Source organism: Cyprinus carpio, chromosome A3 (assembly GCF_018340385.1).
Source record: "Cyprinus carpio isolate SPL01 chromosome A3, ASM1834038v1, whole genome shotgun sequence".
NCBI lineage: Eukaryota > Metazoa > Chordata > Actinopteri > Cypriniformes > Cyprinidae > Cyprinus > Cyprinus carpio.
Window position 1 is genome coordinate 19,937,764 of NC_056574.1, and position 24,073 is coordinate 19,961,836.

Consider the following 24,073-nt stretch of genomic DNA (forward strand, 5'->3'; position numbering starts at 1 on the left):
TAGCATTAAAGGGATACTCCACCCCAAAATGAAAATTTTGTCATTAATCACTTACCCCCATGTTGTTCCAAACCATTAGTTCTTACTTGACACTTCCCTTACTCATGCTTTTCTCCACATTTTGCATACCGCATTTTTCCTTTGCAAACAGCAGCGGTATGCCCTAAGCGTTGGCAATTATAACACCGTTAAGGAGGGAGAACATATTCTTGTACCACATAACTGATGAAACCTAGCTTCACATTTACTGGTAAATTGCTGTCTTCAAAGTGTATCAGTAAATAGAGACTATCACTTTTTTTATTATCTTTCTGTATCATTTCTCTTTTGACCGGATCAACTTTGCCTCCAATCAAGCTTCCTTTTACTTCCTCCATAGTTACATTCAAGAGCTCTCCTGAAACCACACGACTCTTCCTCATACCTACTTCGGCACAGCTAATTTTACCACCAGCCAGTGATTTTAGTTTTAGTATCTTTGCTCTCTGAATTTCATCTTTACACTTGATCAAAACTCTTCTATTGTTCTTAAGTTTTGGCAGGGAGTCGTGACTCGTGGCTCTTTGGCGCCTGTTTTTAATCCTGACTTTCACATCCGGCATTTGTTTCACTAGAGACCTCACGATTTGACTTGTGTGCGCCATCTGGTGCTCATATGAGGCATTTAACCATATCATGTTGTAGTGCTTGTCTTTACTGTACATACACAAAAACTATAAACAGTCTTAATCAGGGTGATTATAGACAACTAAAACTAAAAACATAAAACAAACATTCGTCACTTAATTTTTTTTTTTTTTTAAATACTAAACATTATTAAATAACATCAAGCATATAATTTCAGCCTTTTATTGTTTTTCATTTTCATTAGTTTAAGTTGATGTACTAAAATAGCTAAAGCTGTAACAGAAATTAAAACTATATAGACATTTAAAAAAATGACAAACAAGCAAATTACTTAAACTAAAATTTAAATTAAAACAGAACACAATTATAAAAACTAATTCAAAAATTAATAAAAACCTCTTTTAATAGTCTCTCAATAATAATAATAGTAAAGTAACACTGGTCTAAATGCAGAATAGATCATAGAAAACCTTTTTTCAAAAGATGATATTTTGAAAAATGTTGATAAGCAAACTGTTTTGTTTACTATATTGAATTACTTTGAATGGATTAAAATACGCAGAAGAAAGAAAGTCATACAGGTTTGGAAAGTATGAGGGTTAGTAAATGATCACATAGTTTTTATTTTTATTTTTTGACTTTGCTAATTTAGATGTTATCACAAAACATAGTCAATGATATTATAATGTAAGTAAAGAATTCAGGACCTTGCTCTCAAATGTATTAAATAAGCACATTGACACAGTTGTGTTTTCAACTTGAAACAGATGGTGATTAGATGGACTTTTTTTTAGGGATGAGGTTAGGATTATAAAGATAGTAGATTTTGTCTGTGTGTAAAGAAAATCAATAGAGGATTCATGCATGGATTTGTCATTTAATCCTTTGCTGAATCTATTGCATTTATTTTATGTAAAAGCAATAACTGATGCTTTAAAAGTAATATTCTTCACTTTTCTCCTGCCCATCCAGATACCCATATGTATTTTCACAAATAAGTCTTCCTCAATAATGTAATGATTGCAGCTTGAATTGTGTGTGTGTCTGGGGATAGAGACCTTTCTTCTCTATCCCCAGACAAGATATCTTAACCCCTTGCACTGCAACTTGCTTCCCCATGCATATTCATATTCATGAATGAGTGTTGATGTGTGTAAGATAATTGTAAGAACAGGGAGGGACTTTGATAAAACCCTAATCTGATTTGATTAGAAACACTGCAAATCCCCCTCTGCCCCTGAATATGCCCCTGCTCTGTTGCTGTCCTACAAACCCACTTCTTAATCCCAAAGCCTTTTTATATCACAGAATCATGGACAGACCACCTCTTCCAACACAAATACGGATTTTACCTACAGTACCTTGTACAAACAACCCCCACAAACAAATCAGATTGTAACCAGTTGGACTGATTGTATAATGAACTTGTGCTTTCTGGACAAACCCATGCTGCAGGAAAGGGAGGCACTGGAAATGCAGAATTTTAACTACATTGTAACTAAAGCCATGATGTTAGATATACTGTATGCATTGGAAAGTAAGGTGCATGGTGTATAGTAAGCGACATCTGGATTGTGTACAAATCAAATCAGATCTTGCTGAATTCAGAATAGCATATTTTACTTTTCTGAACTGGCTGAACTTAGAATGAGCATGCGCCTGTCTCGTCGCTATGACCCAATAACTGATGAACAAGTTGATATGAGCATTTGGAGTGAACTGATGATTTAGTTAATTTGGTAATATATATATATATATATATATATATATATATATATATATATATATATATATATATATATATATATATATATATATATTAATACAAATAAAAAATTATATTTAAGTTTAAATGGCTTCATGAGACACATGACCATAAAGCATCCTTATTTATAAATCTTTATCTTTTAAATCTTTGAATCATTTAAATAAAATCTACATTTTATTTAGATTTTATTTAAATTCATATAAACTTTTCACTTTAAACTCAATTTATGTGCCTAGTCAACACCAGGATGTCAGGAACAACGTGATCTCGTCATTACGTAAAATAATCATTTTAAGAGGTTCTGTTCAAACGAACCGATTCACGAAAATGATTCGGACTTCCCATGACCATGACGAACCGCTTGAGTCCAAAACTTTTTTTTTCTCTCTGTTATCTTGCACCCCTCCCTTACTGTGAACCCAGACACTAAAGTCGTGACTGTCCACTGTCTCCTTAGAGACCATACGACTCCATTTTCCCTCTGTATTAAACAACAGAGAGTTTATAAATATATTTCGACCAGATTGTCACAACTTTCCAAGTTTCAAGGAATTTCGTTTAATGAAAGTATGCGCGCTCCCGCCAGAGCGCAGCATCAGCACCACTTTCTCGCTCGCGCGCGCGCCCGCCTCTTGCGAGCGAGTCTATCGCCATCCCGGCCGAGAGAGTTAAAGTTGGCCGAAAAGACGTATAAACGATGCTGTTCTGTCCGGTGACGAGAAAAGGATAACATTTGATTTAATCATCTAACAGCGACTCCATCTCCCGGAGAGGATGGATATCAAAATTCTTGCCCCAAGCCTTTTACTCTTTCTCGCATTTAGGCATTGCTCGTCACGTAAGTCAAACTGCAGATGCAAAATTCACTGTAAATAAAATGTTTATTATTTGCTATAAACGTGACTATTATTCTCTGTCAGGACAGGTGCATCAGTAAAGCTATGACACAATGATTTTGATCTCAGTATTGCGATATTTTAAGCTGTATTGTTTTAAATCAGCGCAAAATTGTAAACATTGTTGCCGATCCATATTTAGATGAATGGGTCTAAAGGGTTTGGGCTGAAAACAAAGCATGTTGTAGTCCAGAGCCCGGGCTCGCGACTTTGCCTGTGTCTGTGGGCTCTTTCTGCATTGCAGTGCTTCTGCGCGCTCACTTGGGCAAGTTTCTGCAAGGAAAGGTCCGTCTTGCGCAGGGGACACGCGGGAAGGACACACTGTCCTGCGGTTAAACACAGACTCTTGAAAGCATGTATGTGCAGAATTAGCCGTGTTTTTAGTGTCTTCTGGGTGAAAAGTTGAGATTGTCGGTGTATTTGAAATGGCGTGGCTCCTATTCCGTGAACTGTGGGAGCAGCCCTATGCGACGACAGAGGGCGGGCGCTCACTGAACTCCCAAATTCAAATGACGTAGAACACTGCATGCGAATCCTCACGTAAGGTTACCTTCAACAAGGCATTTAAACCCTCAAACCACAAAATATGCCCAAACATAATCGATATTCTATTCTATGATTCTGAATCCCCACAAAACACTTAATTTGGGTTGTTATTTTGATGCTGCAAGAAAGCTTGTGAATGTGATACAACACAGAAAAACTGTTTGAAAAATGTATTTTTATTGAGATTTAAGATGCCCTGTCTGTCTGATTTTAGAAAGCATGGTTAGTTAGATATTGATAGAGAGTTTAAATGTTGTGTTTGTGGCTGTGGCTATAGAATAGATCCAGAATATAGAGGAAGGTGTGAAAGATTCAGGAAAAGATTCAGGTTTGTGTGTATTTTTAGTATGTGACAAGTGTGTGTGTGTGTGTGTGTGTGTGTGTGTGTGTGTGTGTGTGTGTGTGTGTGTGTGTGTGTGTGTGTGTGTGTGTGTGTGTGTGTGCATGTAATAAGATGTGCTGTGATCGACTCAGTATTTTAAAGTCTTTTTTGAGCTTATCTTTTATTTCATTCAAAGACTGCCACCTACTGTGCTGCAAGCCCTGTTATGAATAATTTATACCAACGTGACCACCCTGGTCTCTATCCAGCATGCTAAAAATGTTAACAACAGCTTCTTCACATACAGTATATGATCTCTCCACATAGACTGATCTGAACCAGTAATCTTAGTCTAGACCCATGTGTACTGCGGCCTCCTCCCAGTGATGAAAAATAGCTCACGTGATATGCACTCAATTCTCCTACAGCAAAGTGCTGCATCAGCCTGCAGAGACTGGGGGAGTGCCTGTAATTCAACACATGTTTTACAGAGAGAGAGAGAGAGAGAGAGAAAGCAATCAAGATGCTCCTTCACATGCTTGACTGTTCCCCCTTATCTTTGAGTGGAGAGCGGCCAAGGGCTTTGGAGGGAAATAGGAGAAACTTGCGTTTTGCAACAACTGGAAATACCACTTTGTAAGCAAAGATTGAGTGAGAGGAAGCAAGAGACAGAAGACCTATTTAGGTTATCAAGAAGTATAGGAAAGTAAGAATTTATTTTCACCTCCTTTGCCAAAACATCCTGTTCCAAAACCTAGTCAGCTGCCTACAGAGGCAACATTTTAAAGCCATTTTTGGTGAGATCTTTAGATGAAGACTGTTTTAAAAGGTAGCCATCTTAATTATAAAACGCTCTAAGATGCCTTCATTGTGTCCCAAATGACGCGCTATGTACTCAATTTATACTATAAATTGTATAAAAGGTTTTTTGTCATCCAGTTTAAGAGTCTGATAGTCACTCCCCTTTTGCTACATAAGGAAAAGTGTTATTCAGGAATATGAAGTGCACTTCTTCTTTTTGGAATGTTCAATGTGAACACACTATTTATGCTTTAAAATGGCATGTGATAGTGCATAAGTACACAAATTGGGATGCACCTCTTGTTTAATCCAGATTGTAAAGCAGAATTGCTTGGGGGAAAAAACAAAACAAGTTTTACAAAGGTAAACAAAACAAGTGGGGTGCAGGTTTATGTTTTATAATTATTGATTAAAAATAGACAAGTGTTAATCTGATTTTATGTGACTTTTTCTTTTTCTCTCTTTTTTTTTTTTTGATTATTTAAGAATTGCACTGTGCAACATGCTAGCATCAAGCTACTCAGATTGATTGTGTGGCAAGTGTCCTGTGCTTTTTGCAAGGTGTGCACAGTTTATGACCGCGAAGAGCATTCTGAATCCGTCACTTACTAGCTTCCATAACAGTTAGAATGCTCCCTTTAGAAGGCAGCTGCCTCTGTGGGCTATGGGAAGCAAGGTTCCTCACTAGTAGGTTTTGGAACAGAGCTTTTGTATTTAAATAGGCAAGTTTTGCACAAGCATGTCTATGTATAAATCTCAGCATATATCTCCATGACCCTGTCATTGCTTATTCCCAGTTTAGCTTGCAGCTCTTCTGCACTGAGTACTTTAATAACTGTAATGCTTCTCATGCAGGGCAGGCGCTCCTCTCTGCTCTGCACAGCTGCTAGTGGGGAAAGAATAGCACAGTGTGGAGATCATTGATCTCAGAGCTGGTGAAGACAGACTGACAATCTCTGCATTTTATATTTTACAAAGATAGATTAGGCTGGGTCACATTCAGTCAATTCATTTATCTGCCTAATGTGAATCAGATTACTGCACTGGTGCTGGTGCTTTTGGGAGAGTATGAAAGCGAGGCTAATCTTGGATGAGTGTCTTGGATTTTATATGGATTTTTAATCTTATGCTTATAGCACCATATTAAAGTATTTACTTTATTATGATAATTACTTCAAAATTGATTCAAATAATGATTATTGTAATTTTAATTTCACTATTACATATGAAAATGTTTTGTTGTGTTTTATTTATTAATGTCCAAATACAGACATCATAAAATCATACAATTCAGTGGCATGAATGATTGTACCCTTTGACTAGCCATGAATCAAGACCACATCCTGACCAAACCCAGACATCTTCCAGACACACTCATAGCTATCATCTTTGAGCAGCCAAGGTTATTCTCGGTCAGTATGTCTTTCACTTGCGAGTCATATCTCAGGGAACAGATGTGCAGCTCTTCCCAGAGGCTCTGCTGGAATAAAGGAATGTTCACAGGATGTTTCCACCATGAGTTATTTCTTTCAGAAGACTTTCATAATGGAGTTAATGGCTTGATGAATCCGGCTAATCAAAGGCTGACAAAGCAGGGGACTGTGAATCAGATGGGAATTGCAATCATTTGAGAATAAATTAGATGACTCCTGCAGTATTCTGTTATCTTCCTCGCTTTCTCCCTCCATCTCTCCAGTTCTCTCTCTGTCTCTCTTTCCATCAAACTGTTTCTTTTTCCCCTCTGTTCCCTCACTGGCAGTTGCAGTGGTCAGAATACTTATAACCTCTGCTGTGTTAAACAGTCTGACCCCTGCAGTTTCTTTTTGGTAGCTACAGTTACTACCTGAAATACCACACAATTAAATGAGAACATTACATAATGGACTTCTGTTGTTTCAGAAGCTAATTATAAATACAACAAATTAAGCCTGATCCAATCATTAACTGTATTCTCGAAAGAAAACACTTTGCATTATAAGATTATAAGATAAGACTTTATGAATCATTATTCCTTTAAAATGCATCCGCAATGCTGGATTTATAAGATTGATCAAACTTCAGGGAACATTTTTAGTTGTCATGTTGTCATTGTTGCTTTGTAATTGTGTTTTTTGTTTTATATTTATTTAAAAAAAATTACATGATATTGATGAGAGGATTTTTATTAGCTGCTTGCTTATAAGAAAGCTAAAGTTTGGTTTTTAAGTTTTTCAGGCATCATATTGCGATATAAAGTCAAAATTCAGTCACAATTGGCCCTTTACAAAGGTCCACCCCCCTTAGTTATTCTTGCTATGTCCGACAAGCCATGGAGCTCTCACGCCACACATCATGTTCTCACACAGTGAAAATAATAATAATAACAATAATAATATATACACATATTTCAGCAATCTCTCTCTTCATTTTATCCTCTCTTACTCTTGCTGGTTTTTGTGTCGGCTGTTGTTAGAGAGGTGAGGAGGATGGGCTGTGAGATGTGATGCCATTTGGGCAGATGGCTTTATTAGAGCACTGTTTGAGAGGGTGTGATTGAGGTGGGTTTATCTGACTCTGCTGTTTAGATTAGGCTGAAATGTTGTCAGGTCTAATTGAAACAGGGATTTGTGTAACAGAGGGACTGATGGCAAGACTTGCATATATAAATGCGGTGCAAAAGTGTGCTGTATGTAACTGATCCGTGGCTTCTTTATACCACAAATATTCTATTCGTTCTCTATTATTTTGATTTTAAATCTGAATGTTGTTAAAGTTACTGAAAAGGCCTTTCATCATTGTGGACAGAAGACTTTGTATTATATAAACATTCAGAAAAGGACCTGAAGGTGGAGGATGCCACAGTACAGTAATACAGTACAGTAATACAATCTTTGATAGACATATTCATGCTTAAACTCGATATACTATAAAAAACATAATATTCCATTCATTACTTTTAAACAGGTTTATATATTAAGTTGCTAAACATGGTACTTCTTTGACTAAATGTCTGAGCATACAGTAATTTGCTCTCACAGATGATTATGTTTTATTGTTTGTTTGGCAGTGAATAGGTTTACATGGTAGATTAGATGCCATTTTCAGCGCAATGTCAAATGTTATTGTTCATTAATCTCAGACGAACAGCCAAAGCATTCCATTACGTTTACCAATAGATGTTCCAGTCAATTTTTCATTTTGGAGAAACACATATTTGAAATCACAGACACAGAGTTCTCATGATATGGTGGTTTTGTTGCGTTTGTGGTGGTGCTATGAACTGAATAAACTGTGTGTGTGTGTGTGTGTGTGTGTGTGTGTGTGTGTGTGTGTGTGTGTGTGTGTGTGTATATAATATACCAGCTAAAGGATGATTTTTAATTTGAAAAACTGGAAATATTATTCATGATAACAGTAATTAAAAGTATTAATTTCAGGTAATTTATTTACATAACTTGACAGAGTTTCATTGTGTTCTTCTGTTTGAATTAAATTGCTATCTTGTGTCAGAAGTAAAAAAAATAAATTAAAAAAAACGTCATTTTGCTTTTATGATAAAGCTTTCATATGCTTTTATGCAATGCTGTTGTCATTAAATATTCTCAGTAATTTTCCTTTTCTTTCCCTCTATTCAGGGCCATGCTTAGATCCGCTGATCTCTCCTCTCTACGCGTCCTCTTTCCATGCTTCCTCCAGATATAACTTTTTTTACTCTGCACACTTTGCCAAACTGTATGGTAAGTGACTATGCCACAAAAATTATGGGTTGGGGAAAGCATAGTTTGAATAGGTCTTATTGAGAATAATGAAGTGAAATAATATTAACCTCCTCCTCTCACACTTACTTAGCAGATATATTGTAAGCCACTACAATCTTGACTGCTGGATGGGTTCCCTTTTGAAGCTAAATACCTTAATTTTTTGTGATTAAAAACATCTGTTACTATATGTGACAATACTGAGCTATGAATAAAAAAGAAAATAATAAATAAGAGAATGTAAATGTCACAAAATCACATGAAACACAGCTAAATGCTGCAGTAAATGCAGACTTCTTCAAGATTCAGCAAGTATCAGTCGTATTGTCCTATAGTGTTATGTTGTCAACATGATTATATTTTAGGCAGTAGAGCAGTCTGGAATTGTATTTGTTTATTTGTTTGCTTATTTTTTATTTTATTTTATTTTTTACCTATCTGTAAAATAAGCACACAAGGCATTTTGGGAAATTTTTCTTAATTTTCCCTTTATTTTATAATATAGATTATTTAGATTTTTTTTTTTTTCAATATCTGTCAATTTATGTATGCTCAAAATAGGGACCAAGGTCCTAACTATAATGGTTCCTGCAGTCCATGAAAAGAGTCTGAAGTCCCAAAAATGTTTTTTTATCAACTGAATTTCTCAAATGTTTGTGTGATGGCGCATTTGTAAATTGCTTTGGATAAAAACATCTGCTAAATGCCAAGTTCTGTCATGAAACTGTAGATGGCACAGGCTGATGGTTTGTTAATGCAAACTGATGATATTCACAGCGTTAAACTACTTGGAACAAGATGATTGGAGATGGTTTACGCAGCCAATGAGCTTACTGCTTAACGTTTAAATGGCTGGTTAGCATTCACTAAAGCAATTCATTTAAAAAATCATTTAGAGTAAAGTTCCTTTAAAACCCTCCACCTTTCCCAGCTCCACCTGTATAGATCTGCTGCAGGTTATTATATATGCCACTTAAGCAACAGCAGTATGTCTTAACACTCACAGCACCGTATCGGTGTATGTATTGGCAGTAACAAGGTCCTGTACTTGCTTTGCAGCAGCAGCAGCAGCAATAATCTACAACAACAGCAATAACCAACAGCAGCAGCAGCAGCAGTGCAGCAGATCTATTCCGCATAGACCAAATACATTAACATTGTCATATCCATTAACATGCTAAAATCTTCAGAGAGTTGTCATGATAGAAATGAATGAATGTAAATGTGATGATTTAGGGAGCAGCGGCTGGTCTCCATCCCCTCGGGACAGGCAGCCATGGATGCAGATTGACTTGGGGAGGAAGTATCGTATCATGGCCATTGCTACTCAGGGTACCTTCAACTCTTATGACTGGGTCACCAAATACATGCTGCTGTACGGTGACCGATTCGACGCATGGACTCCATATGTCATGAGAGGAGGCAACATGGTAAAAACAATCTATGCTTTATGAGTGTTTGGAACATGAAAAAATATTATTTGTCTTGATTAAGTGGTTCATGACAAGTCAAAAACGCTTTTTTATCTTTTATGACCTTGAATATGACTTATTCAGTCTGAATTTAGAGTTTAAATAAGTTTTATATGTAGATGTAGATTAGATAGATTAGATTTCGATTAGATGTAGAATAGTTGTAAGTGGTGTATTCGTTAAATGGTGTGTAACATTCATAGAGCCTTTAATATCAGATTTTTGTGCCTCTCAGACGTTGCCTGGCAACTGGAATTACTACCAGGTGAAGAGAAACGTCTTTCATTATGCGTTCACTGCCAAACATCTGCGTATCTATCCCATGGGCTGGAATACTGAGAACGGAGGCAAGATCGGCCTTCGTGTTGAGTTGTACGGCTGTCCTTACGGTAAACAGCACACTGAGTCACTGGGAACAACTTATGTTTTATCAGCAGCCAAGAACTTTATCTTAACATGATACAGAAAATCTCCTCAGTGCTTTGTAATGTTAACTGGTCCTTTGAGTTGCACTGCAGAAAATCTTTTTTTAAACAGAATTTAGCTTATTTTCCAGTAAATATATCCTATATGTGCTTAAGAAGGAAAATTACATAAAATAAGTCATTTTCATAAAAATAAAAATAAAAATAAAAATTTATGAAACATTTTAACCATCTAAATGAAGCTGAAATAAAGTTATTTTTTCTTATTGCAAAACTTAATATATAATTTTTCTTAAGTACTTTGTATCTTGTTTCAAAGATTAATACTGAAAGTCATGAGATAAATACTTTTTTATTTTATTTTATTTTATTTATTTATTTTTTAAGTGTGTCAAGCAGATTATCATTTAAACATTAACATCTTTGCATTGTAAAAAATAAGAATACTTTTTCCGGATACAACATCAAGCACTCACGCCTATATAATATTATATAATATTGATTTGTAAATTCAGTTACTATGAACACTGTCTTATGCAAGCTATAAGCAGTTATTGAGGAGACACTGTGTACCCCTTGATGATCTGGGTTCCTGTCGCTCAACTAGTAGAGCCTGTAAGCCAAGGTCAACAGCTAGACACATCGGCTCGTCTATTTTGTGTTTGGTTTTTAAGATGAAGAACATCTTCCAATACAGTTTTTGACAGTCTTCTTTATACTCTTGACCTTTGACCCTAACAGACTCATACGTGATGCATTTTGAGGGGGATGACATGGTGGCGTATTCATTCCCACGGGGCAGGATGAGGACACTTCAGGACCACTACGCTTTAAACTTTAAGACCTTGGAGAAGGATGGTGTTCTCCTGCACAGTGAGGGTCTGCAGGGAGACTCCATCACTCTGGAGCTGAAGACTGGACGCCTCTACTTCCATATCAGCCTGGGTAATGATGACATATCTATCTATCTATCTATCTATCTATCTATCTATCTATCTATTTATCTATCTATCTATCTATCTATCTATCTATCTATCATTCTATCTATCTATCTATTGTTCTATCGTTCTATCTATCGTTCTATCTACAATCATAGGACATGTATTTCTGCTCTTTTTCAGGGAGTAGCACAGTCCATAACACGGATGGGATGACCACGATGATGCTGGGAAACCTGCTGGATACTCAGCACTGGCACTACGTCACAATCAAGCGCTACGGACGAGAGGTTAATTTCACCCTGGACAGCCAGACAGAGACTGCTATCCTCAACGGAGAGTTCCAGTACCTTGATCTGGACAAACAGGTGAACACATGAACTATTAATGCACACTTCACTAAATGACTCACATTTGTTGAGAAGATTTAAATGAAGAATTCAATGTTCCCTGCATCCTGACCATAACAATTATCCATTTGTCTTTAGATTTATGTTGGTGGTGTGATTGAGAAAGACGTGCCCCATCTGCCCGGTAAGGTTAACTTCCGTGGCTGCATGGAGAACGTCTTTATCAATGGGATCAATATCATCTACAGCACACAGTACCAGGAGCCTGAAATTCGACTAGCTCCTAAAAAGGTATGTAGAGTTTTCCTAATATTCTCCCATACAACAGCAAGAGTGTAATTTAGCGTGAATTATTTAGGGATGTAGAAACACATATGGTGTCACATTTGGATGACCATTGTATTGCATTTGCAAAATATTTGAAATATTTATTTGTATATTTACATCTTCTCATCTGCCCTTCTTCAGAAAAAGATGCTTTATACTTGCCGTGATCTCCTCTGGAAACCCATGACCTTTGCAGGTCCCAACAACTACCTACAGCTGCCCGGCTTCTTCCGGAAGAACCGTCTGGCGGTGAAGTTTAAGTTTCGCTCATGGGACTACACAGGGTTACTGATGTTCACCAGGTTTGCAGATGAGTTGGGCTCTCTGGAGCTGGGCCTCAGTGAAGGACAAGTCAACATCACTCTAATGCAGCCTGGAAACAAGAGATTACGCTTTGCTGCAGGTATGATTATGGCTTGTGTCCATAGCATTCGTTATGACATTTTCAACTCTGTTTCTATAAGATTATACTGAATGGAGCCCCTGCAGATCAAGAGTTTAGCAGAACCAAAACTGGTCATATCTAAAGATGAAAGATTATATAAAGTAAATATTAGCCTATTTTGTCTTGTCTCAGGGTACCGTCTCAATGACGGCTTCTGGCACACAGTAGACCTGACCGCCAAAGACAACTTATTAACTATCACTATAGATGAAGATGAGAGCTCACCACTGAAGATCACCAACCCCTTCACGGTTCGTACAGGAGACCGCTACTTCTTTGGGGGTAAGTAACAGATCACAAAATATACAGTAGGGAGGATTAGTCTGTTATGATTCAGTGCCACATGACTAATACTGAGTGACACTCTGCCTCAAAAATTACCGTAAAACAACAATAATGTTTACAATAATATGCATGTTTAATCTGTTATACATAAATATGCACATCTAATGCCATAAATGTTGCCTTAATGTTCATAATCTATACTAAATGTGAATGTATTCATTGCTTTTCAGTTGCATAGCAGATAAATATATGTGTATTTTATATGTGATGTGCTTCAGGTTGTCCTAAGACCAATAACACGGCTCGCTGTGTGACCAAGCTGTCTCGCTTCCATGGCTGCATGCAGCAGATCTTTATAGATGATGAGCCGGTGGATATAGACGTCATGCTGCAGAGGAAATGGGGCAGATATGCTGAAATCCTGCTGGGCACCTGTGGAATCACTGATAGGTGTGTGTGTGTGTGTGTGTGTGTGTGTGTGTGTGTGTGTGTGTGTGTGTGTGTGTGTGTGTGTGTGTGTGTGTGTGTGTATGTGTGTGTGTGTGTGTGTGTGTTGGACAGTTGCCAACACTGTCCTCAAGAAGCCAAGCAAACAGTCCTCATGCATGTAAAATACAAAATGCCTTCTGTAGGAGTCAAGTATAGTGGTAGGAGATAAAACATATCATTAGCTTCGCTCTATTATATCAGTATATAAATGGGAAGTCACCACCATGATCTAAAAACTAGCATGCATGTGTGGGATATAAGTTTAGTGTTCATTTCTTATCTCGTTTTTTTTTTTTTCTCAGGTGCTCTCCAAACCCTTGTGAACATGAAGGCAGGTGTATTCAGTCCTGGAATGACTTTTTGTGTGTGTGTAACAACACAGGCTACAAGGGGGAAGTTTGTCATAACTGTGAGTGTCCTTATAAGAAGATTCCTCTGTATTAACTTTTTGAAAATTAAGCCTCTCACTGTCTATTTCTCCATCTCAGCGGTCTACAGGGAGTCATGTGAGGCCTACAGACTGAATGGGAAGTACTGGTCAGGCAACTACACCATAGATCCAGATCTGAGCGGACCACTGAAGCCTTTCACGGTCTACTGCAATATGTGTATGAAGTAGAAGAGACTGACATGTTAAAAGCAATTTCGAATAATTTGACATGGTAAGCTAAGGTTTATCCTATAACATTTTTAGTGCAAAAATCATGGACCGTCATTGAGCACAATCGCATGAAAAGCACCAAAGTGAGTGGCTCCACCATGGATCGACCGTATATTGGGGACCTCCAGTATGTAAATGCATCATGGGATGAAGTCACTGCCCTAGCAAACACTTCCTTATACTGCGAGCAATGGATCGAGTTCTCATGCTACAAGTCACGCCTCCTCAATACACCAGGTAAGTTATTAGGTTTATTAGGTAATTAGGTTATTAGGTAAGTTGTTATTATTAAAATATTAGTTATTTATTTACAAGGTTTCACAATGACAGGTGGAAACCAGTAATGTGGAATATCCTTGGTCATTTATAATCAGTGAGTGGAACGAATGGGATAGTTAATCCAAAAATGTAAAATATTTCATTTTTCAAATGAAATTTACTTATCCTCATGTTCCAAACCTTTTTAATGAGTTTTATCAGTGACTTATGCCTTAAAAAAAAAGGGAATAAAATGTTGTTATGATACATTATGATGTTTCTTTTTTTATTGTATTTCTTTTTTTTATTTTGGTGCTTGACATCCCCAATCCTAATTTTCTTGTATTATATTGAGAAGCGTGGACAAGGTGTTCTTCAAAAACCTTTTGCATTCCACAATACAAATAAACTAATTTGAATGTTGTGTTGCGGTGTAATGTATAGGCAGTCATCACTATATAGCTGAACTATATAGCTGAACTATATAGCGTAGTAGAAGAAAAATCGTGCATAATGGAACCACAGCTGTGAGTTTTAGATGGCTGTTGAAGTATTGATCTTAGGAGAATCAGTCCAAAAACACTAGATACTACTGAACTGCCAGGAACTTTAACTTACTTAGTGTCACTGACCTTCAAAGCCTTTTTAACACTTCTAGGAATCCTATCAGTCAGCCTTCACCATTAAAATGAGTGATTTGTGTTTGCAAAGTGAGACTGGCTTGCCTACACTACCAATATTTATGCCACTTCTCCCCAGTTTTTCTTTGGCTTTATTTATTGTTGTAAACAGATGGACGGCCTTACACTTACTGGATTGGTCAGCGTAATGAGAGTCATGAATACTGGGGAGGAGCTTTCCCTGAAAGTGGGAAATGTGGATGTGCTGTCAATCAAACTTGTACTGACTCCAAGTACTGGTGCAACTGTGACGCAGACTACCGCCAATGGTGAGAATGAACAAACAAATGAAAACTTTTTTTTTTGTCATCTAAGCATGTCTTGTACAATGTGTCTGTATGGTGGTGTTTTATATTATTAAACATAGAAAATAAATTAACTATTCATATACTATGTAAAACTATGTATACATGACTGTTCAAAAGTTTGGGGTCAGTAAGAGTTTTTGGAAAGAATTTCAAATAATTGCTGTTCTTTTGAGCTTTCTATTAATCATATTAGTTAATAATTAGTTTCTACAAAATTAATTTGTGTTTCAACATTGACAATAATAAGAAATGTTTCTTGAGCTCCAAATCAACAAATGAATACAATTTCTGATGGATCATGTGACACTGAAGAATGGAGCAATGCCAGCTGAAAATTCAGCTTTGACAACAAAGGAATAAACTACATTTTAAAAACATATTAAAATAGAAAACAGTTATTTTAAATTGTACTAATATTCAACATGATTACTGTATTTTTAATCAAATAAATGCAGCGTTGTTGAGCATAAGACATTTCCTTCAAAAATGTAAAAAAAATCGAATCAACTCCAAACTTCTGAATGGTAGTGTATATATTTAAGTACAATTTAAACATTAATTGATTATCTTAAAGGCTCATTTCAATTAACTAGGCACTCAGATAAGGGCTACCTGTCGTTCCGAGACCACCTGCCTGTCAGGAGGATTGTCATAGGAGACACGAACCGCACCGGTTCAGAAGCACGCTATAGTGTTGGGGCACTGTACTGCCATGGAGACAGTGAGTAATGAATATTAAAAAGATAACATGGTTGAAAAGTCTGCCTATTTAATAAGAAGATCCGTACTGACATGTGAGTAAAGGGAAATATACAGTCATTTGATTTTTATCACAAAATAAACACAAAGCAAAGCAGTTTTATATGACCCTAAAGGGGTTTATTTGGATGGACGACTGAACATTATCCTCATTAATACACAAATATTTACCAAATAAATCAAGAAATTGGTGTGAAATGTTAATTTCTGTTGTATATTTGTATATTTTTATTCTACTGTATATTTGCACCAATTTGTTCATGGGAAATCCTTCTCTTAGGGAGTATCTGGAACACCATAGCGTTTACCAAGTCCACCTATCTGACGTTCCCCACCTTCAAGCCCGGCACCAGTGCCGACATCACGTTCCACTTCAGGACCTACCGAACTAATGGAGTGTTTGTGGAAAGCTCAGATGACCACCTGCGTAATTTCTTACGAATTGAACTCAATTGTGAGTGTTGTTTCCATGGCGGTGGGATTGTAAATCCCATTGTAAATCGTAAAAATATATGGTGTATATCTAGTGATTCTGATGTCTCCTTCATCCGTTTCTGCTTAAATTTTCACAGCTACAACTGAGGTGGTATTCATTTTCATGGTGGGTGATGGGATTAGAAACGTGACTCTGCGCTCTCCTAAACCTCTCAACGATAATGAATGGCACTATGTAGAAGCTGAAATCAATGTGAAATTGGCACGTCTCAAGGTTGATTTCCTGCCTCCGGCCATTCATAAGTTTCCGGGCCAAACCTACATCACTATGAAGTTCACACAACCCCTGCTCGTAGGTAAGAATCATAGAGCTGGAGTTTCAAGCAAGTTGATATGAAAACATTGCTTTAAGCAGTTGATACAAAAACATAGCATGCATCTGTATTCAGGGGCAGCCAATCACACCTTAAGGCCTTTTCTGGGTTGTCTGCGTGGGCTGAGGATGAACGGGGTGCCTTTGGATTTGGAGGGTAAGGTTGACGAGAGAGCTGGCATACGTAGGAACTGCACTGGAGCGTGTCTGAACGCCTCCATACCGTGTCGAAATGGAGGCCAGTGCATTGATGGCTATGTTTCATACATCTGTGACTGCAATAACACAGCCTTTGATGGCTATTACTGTCATTTAGGTGAGTTAACACACATTTGCATATGCTCTCTCACACTTACGCTGGCACAAACTGACATGATGCAATACAGACTACAGCTGTTTCCTAATAAACATATGCAAATTTGAAATTGTATCTTTTCATCTTCATCTGGCAAAAGACTAATTATTACCAATGCATTTTAATTTCATGAAATCGTGATTAGGAGATTTAAAAGATTAAAACTGATTTGAGTGAAGGATAAAAAATGTGAGGAGCAAGCAAAGAGTCTGTTGAAGAGAGATTCACTGCCTGAAAAAGAGAGAGTGACAGACTTGGCTTTTGTGTCTACTTTCCATTCCAAGCCTCTAAATCAGAGCTGATCTAGGCTAACAGAGGGATTTGTCTGTTCCATGAATTAAACTGCATTTTTGGATAATCTGTGTGGAAATGTTTAAGATCTTTTGTCTTTTGAATTTGATTCATAATGGGCTCATTATTTAAGTCATATATTTAGCTTACTACATTATTGAATCTACAGTAAATTAGTAGGGCTGTCAAATGAGTTAAATGAGTTAAGCTGCAATTAAATAATTAAGCACCCATTTATTATTCACTTATAAATAAATAAATTATACACTTATTATTCCGAACATTTCTAACAAATCAGTTGTTTAATGATTCAATGACTCATAAAACAGTGGCTGCATAATATGCATAATATACAATATGCATACTTCCCTACTACTGTATGTAGAATTCATAAAACAGTACCCACTACTCAGATGACCTATAACTGTCCAATGGACACTTTACTATCCCATGAGGCTACAGTTGAGGATTTGTGAATAGCCATGTACAGATATAACTGATGCTGGAAGGTCATATGACAATGACAGCATGTCAAATGTAGTAGGTCCAGATTATATTTATTCTACATACATATATACTATATAGAACATACTTTCAGACACAAAATAAGTACTTATTCATAAGATGGACCTCCTGAGAGAGTATGCAATTTTGGATGCTGTCAGTCATTTGTTTTGTGGACAAATCAACATTTTTAAATGAAGTAGTAGAGTGAATGATTCGTGGACTCTGTGCTGAGTTTGGAACAACATACTAACAAATTACTCTTACTATTTCAGTTCTGAATTCAGCCCATCACTTGTTTCTGAATGAATCAGCATTTTGAATGAATCATTTGAGTGAATCATTTAAACGACTCACTCATATAGTCAATTGTCTCCATCTACTGGTGTAACAATGCAACCTGCAGAAAAAGTCACTGTAAAATCTAACAAACAAATCCTAGGACTTTTTAACTGCAGTGCTGCTCGACCAATCATAACAATAATAACTGCTTGTACTAGAATATTATAACAAGTCTATACTTTTCGAGTTTGACATGTTATTATGATGATCTTTCTCTATCATGTCCATTTTTTGTAAAAACAAGCATGTGGGAGGAGTTCCCATGAGACATGACTTGATAAACAACATCTCTGCTTGTGTCACATCCTTTTAGATATTGGGGCATTCTTTGATGTGGGAGCGTGGTTGCGTTATGATATCCGCAAAGAGCCGATTTCCTTTGATGCATGGTGGGCGAACTTCTGGATAGAGCCTCACTGGCACAACTTCACCCTTGGTTACAACACGACAACTGATGACATAGAGTTCAGCTTCAGCACTCTACAGGCCCCAGCTGTGCTGCTGTATATCAGCTCCTTTAGCAATGATTACATCGCCGTCCTGCTCAAGAAAGATGGTAAACACACACACACAATCACACCAGATCATGCAAAACATTAGCTTTAGAACTGATGTCACCACCTCTGCAGGGACTCTTTCATTGAGATACCGGCTCGGGATAATAAGCTACAAATTTAAGCTGACTGACAGAAACATGGCAGATGGCTTCCCTCATTTCGTCAACATCACCCGACACAACTACACCATATGGACACAGGTAGGATCTCAAACTAGAGCTATGTTTAGTGTTATTAGCATAGCAAAAGCACACTGTTTGTATGTGTATTTGCACCTGGATCTAGGTGGATTACATGGATCCATGGATTGAGAAGTTAATTCCAGGAGAGATTCCCAGATTTGACTCACCAAAGTCTATATTCTTGGGTAGAGTCATGGGTAAGATGAGCATATTTATCTTAACTTGTTGCCTGTGGATAAAAAGTTGCATTTACTATATAGCTATTTTTTTCTTCTTAATAGAGGTGGGAGGTGTCGACTACGAAATTCAGAGGCACAACAGTCCAGGTTTTATGGGCTGTATATCAGGTGTCCGCTATAATATTTTTGCCCCACTGAAGGCCTACTTCCGACCTAATGTAACCACTCCACCAGTGACGACTCAAGGCTATGTGGTGGAGTCTAACTGTGGGGCGTTTCCCCCTGTCTTAGGATATGTCCCTTGGGAGGATGACCCCTGGTTCACTGGCCTGTGTAAGACTACCTGACATTCACATGAATGCCTTCAAACATACACTACCATTCAAATGATTTTTGTTTGTTTGTTTGTTTTTTGAAAGAAATTAATGCTTTCATTCTGCAAGGATGCATCAAATTGATAAAAAAAAAATAAGCATATTAAAATAATTTCTGAAGGATCATGTGACACTGAAGACTGGAGTAATGATGCTGAAATTCAGATTTGCATCACAGGAATAAATTGCATTTTAAAATATATTATAATAGTAAGAATTTATTTTAAATTGTGTTTATGTTTCACAATATTACAGTTTTTTTTTTTTACAGTAAATTTTGTGATCAAACAAATGCGGCCTGGTCAGCCTAAGAGACTTCTTTCAGAAACATTTCAAATCAGACCCCAAAACATTTGAATAGAAGTGAAAGTAAATAATTGTAGGGTGAAATAAAGTAAATCGGACCATTTCACTAAGATATGGTCTAATTTATCTGAATTTAACCTACTTTTTGAGCAAGTTATTAGTGCATGCACTGTAAAAAGGATTAGTTTTAAACAACTGTAATTTTTTTACTCTTACAGTATGTTATGATTATCATACTCTACACTGATTAAAGGTTGTTTTAACCCCCAATTAATGTTTTTCTTTCTTTTTAGTCTTTTATTACATTCATGAAGATGTTACCCCACCTTGGATGACACGTAAGTTTACAGCCACACTCATTTGATCTTGTTTTAAAGCATATTTCTAAAAGCTATTTCTTACACTTCTATTATACCTATTGCTTTTTGTCAGATTTCCACCATCCTCCTAATAAAAGTGACTATATATATATATATATATATATATATATATATATATATATATATATATATATATATATATATATATATATATATATATATATATATATATTCTTCTTGCTTTTTCTTTGTCTTTTATTCCTAATCAGCATTTCAGCGAGTACTGCAAATGATGCTGATCTTCAAGCACTCAAAGCAGATTTTAAAATCCTCTTAATTTGCAGAACACAGGATTAGGGAACATTCATGGGAATATAAGATTCTGCATAAAGACAATCTTCTGCACATGACAGGAACCTGGTTTAATCAGTGATAGCACATCATGTAAGGATAATATTCTGTGTGTGGAATAAATCAAGGTGTGATAAGCGTCAGATCCTTACAAATGACCATATTCCAGACAGACAATGTCACAATATGTCACACTGATCTGTTAAATTAATTTCGTTGTTGTGAATGTTATACAGAACTTCTAATCTAATAATAACAAGATTTAGAAATTAAAGCCCATCAGAACAATACAACAACACCATTTTTAAAATTAAAAACTAAAATTTTCTAAGAATTATCAGTATCCTTACTCATATACTCATATCCTTTAAACACACAGTTAATCCTTAATTCACCCAAAAATGAACATTATATCATCATTTACTCACTCTCATGTTGTTTCAAACCTGTATACTGTTATTTTGCAAAATACACAAAAATAGAATTTTGAAGAATCTTCATGCAGCTCTTTTCACAACAGTTCAAAGTGGCCACCTCAAAGTGACTAGAACTTAAGTAATCATGAAAGTAATCCCTATGAATTGGGTTGCATGAAAATTCTCCATTTGGCTCCACAGAAAAAAAATAACGTTTTGAATGACATGAGAGTAATTAAATGTTCATTTTAGCGTGAACTTTCCCTTTAAATCTTAGGAGTACATTTGAGCAGTCAGTATTCTCTCCCTAATTCTGCAGCATGATACAAATTATGTTAAACCCATCATTTGCAGACAGCTCAGCTAGAGCACTGTAAGAGTATTAAGCTTAAAGCTAACGACTGCTCTCTCTCTCTCTCTTTCTCTCTCTCTCTCTCTCTCTCTCTCTCTCTCTTTCTCTCTCTCTTTGTGTGTGTGTCATTTTCTTCACAGTAATCGTGACAGTGTCTCTGATGCTGCTCTTCCTGATCCTGTATGGCCTCTACATTTACCTGTACAGGTATAAAGGCAGTTACCACACTAATGAACCAAAGCAGCTGGAGTCTCCCAGCTCTGCTCGGCCCCTCACTGATACTCTGCGCAAGGATAGAAAGAACCTGCCGGAAATAGAGGAGGAAAGTCCCAATGAATAACACAGATTGAGGGATGTCTGGAGGAAAAGAGAGGAGTGCTGGTGATTATGTGGGAGGTAAATGGTGAAGACTGAGGAATGAGTTTTGTTTATGTATCTTTTGCCTTTATGGTAATGTAACTATATTTATTTTTCTGTCCCATTATTTGTACAGTGTAATCTAATATTTGGTGCTTTTGGTAGAGCTCAAAATAAGCAGGCTAGAGAATATTTATCATCCGATCGATGAGCACTAGCAGTGCAGGCCGACTGAAGTGCCTCAGCAAAATTACAGGAAACTTTGAAAGATCGATCCAGGGTTCCCACGGTCATAAAGATCTGGAAATATCAGGGAATTTTAGAACTGTGATTTCCAGGCCTAGAAAAATAGGTACTGGGAATGATTACAATCATGGAAAAGTCATGAATAGTTGTGCTGTAAATATATATAGTCATGCCCATATCAGTGGTATTTTATTGGTTACAAATTCACTTTTTGTCAAATTATTTCAACAAATCTTTATTTTTTTTAAAATCACAATTGGCTGGAAAAACAGACATTTCTGTAGCCAGTATAAATCTTTCTAGTCATGCCCTATCTATCTAGTTATGTAATAAAAATCTATATTATTTACAAAAAAATGAAAATGAACTGGTCTAAGGGTGTGGGAACCCTGTATATACTAAGTGAATGTTTTGGCTCATTATTGTGTACTGGCAGAAGTAGTGTAGATTTAAGTGTGTTTGATAGCCATGTCATTGTGCTCCGAATCTGCACAAAATGCACCACAACAACCTTCAGAGTACAGTGTTTTGAAAATGTAGATATGTTTACACATCTGTTTTAACAACTTCATTAACGCATGGAGGAATTTGCTCAGACATAGCTAATGGTATATATGTGTGTTGTACAGTGCTTATAACAGATGAAGAGGCAAATGACATTGAATGGCTTCAGCTTCTTTAGAGCTGAACAATAACCTGCCTTGGGGAAATATTATTTCTGTGGCATTTCAAAAACTGCAGAAAGGATGTTTTCGTGATAGTAGCCATATCACATACTGCTCGTGAAAAGCATTATGTGGTGTAAAATTCAGAAATATTTTTGTGACAATGACACACAATAGGCCTCATGAAACAAGCAGAAGATATCGGCTCCGTGAAAGATGTACATAGAAGTGCCCACTTTAATGAACAGGGTGTGTTGTACTGTATGTCTCAGGGTTGGTAACAGTGATCATGACCCATGTTCTTCTCACTGCTGCAACAGCAACACACACACCAGCCTTTTCAAGCCATTCTCAAGACATTTTGACTCTGAAATAAAGTTTCAATTCATATTTTACAGACCTAACAGTACATGAGTACAGGCAGGTAAAACTGTATTGTGTCTGATTATAATGATGCCACAGATCAGTGATCGGAGTTGAAGCTGTTTTCCTTGTGTCCTTTTCTGTCTTTTCAAGAGAGTTCTTCCTGTGGGCCAAAGCAAAATTATATAGTTTCTTATAATAGAGCACAATGATGTAATTTCCACATCATATTCACGAAAACACATTTTAGACCAGTGATTCTTTTTTGATTCCAGTGATTCCAGGAATATTTTTGACTTTACTGTCAAATATATAAAACAGAAAAAAAATAAGAGATTGAAAAAAAAAACTTGTTTAAATTAATATCGTTATTAATTTTTTTTCAGTTAATTTTTAATTTTGTAATGTGTGTAAGTTTTGTGTTCCCTTTTTCATCCATAATTCTAAAATTAATTTATAACTGATGATTGGGTAAATTGCCTTTATTGATGGGGCTAAAGCAAAAATGTTTGGCAAACACTGTTTTAGACTGTGCTTTTTATAGTGTGGAGTCTATAATCTACATATTGATCAAAAAAGGTAAACTGTGTTAGCTATGGATCAACAATAACTGAGTGACAAATACTCAAAACGGCACCTTTAGAATATAGAGGAATCTAATATCATAAATTACAATCAGTTTGTTAAGGATAGTTTAAGATGAGATTTCGGACAGAAATAATCATAAAGCAGCTGATATTTTTACATGAAGTCACATATGAAAGCTTTCTCAGCACAGTTCAGCACAAGTCTGATTATCGAGAGGCTTTCACACATCACAGACGGTCTGTGGATGAAAGACTCCCATGTATAAAGTCATGGTTTTTATACATTCATGTGTTTGCTGTAGGACAGCATTATTGATGCTGCTGCTTCTTACCAAGATCTTAGAGCACTTCCATCATCTTTCCAGATGTAAAATGAGCTATTAAAACAAAAGAGCAAATAAGGTAGAACACATGTATTATCTTT

The 24,073-nt window shown here is 36.5% G+C and overlaps 1 protein-coding gene across 1 annotated transcript; it reads left to right on the forward strand.

Moving 5' to 3' along the window:
• The first annotated feature begins 2,864 nt into the window (after positions 1–2,864).
• On the forward strand, positions 2,865–23,434 carry LOC109057531 (contactin-associated protein 1-like). Its single transcript, XM_042722225.1, has 24 exons — positions 2,865–3,233; positions 8,575–8,676; positions 9,934–10,127; positions 10,405–10,558; positions 11,336–11,539; positions 11,716–11,900; positions 12,021–12,173; positions 12,351–12,612; positions 12,787–12,936; positions 13,218–13,389; positions 13,731–13,837; positions 13,917–14,036; positions 14,123–14,326; positions 15,140–15,296; positions 15,929–16,056; positions 16,375–16,548; positions 16,667–16,885; positions 16,979–17,218; positions 18,708–18,950; positions 19,024–19,151; positions 19,237–19,330; positions 19,415–19,645; positions 20,286–20,330; positions 21,572–23,434. The coding sequence occupies exons 1-24, from the start codon at positions 3,170–3,172 to the stop codon at positions 21,769–21,771; spliced, it is 3,930 nt and encodes a 1,309-aa protein (XP_042578159.1). The 5' UTR covers positions 2,865–3,169; the 3' UTR covers positions 21,772–23,434.
• The last annotated feature ends 639 nt before the right edge of the window (positions 23,435–24,073 follow it).

What these genes read in the sequence shown, in the direction of transcription:
- LOC109057531 (XM_042722225.1), top strand. Translation starts at nt 3,170, where the DNA reads ATGGATATCAAAATTCTTGCCCCAAGCCTTTTACTCTTTCTCGCATTT. An exon ending in ACGCCTCCTCAATACACCAG is followed by an intron (nt 14,327 to 15,139) that starts GTAAGTTATTAG and finishes TGTTGTAAACAG; the next exon opens with ATGGACGGCCTTACACTTAC. An exon ending in CACACAACCCCTGCTCGTAG is followed by an intron (nt 16,886 to 16,978) that starts GTAAGAATCATA and finishes ATCTGTATTCAG; the next exon opens with GGGCAGCCAATCACACCTTA.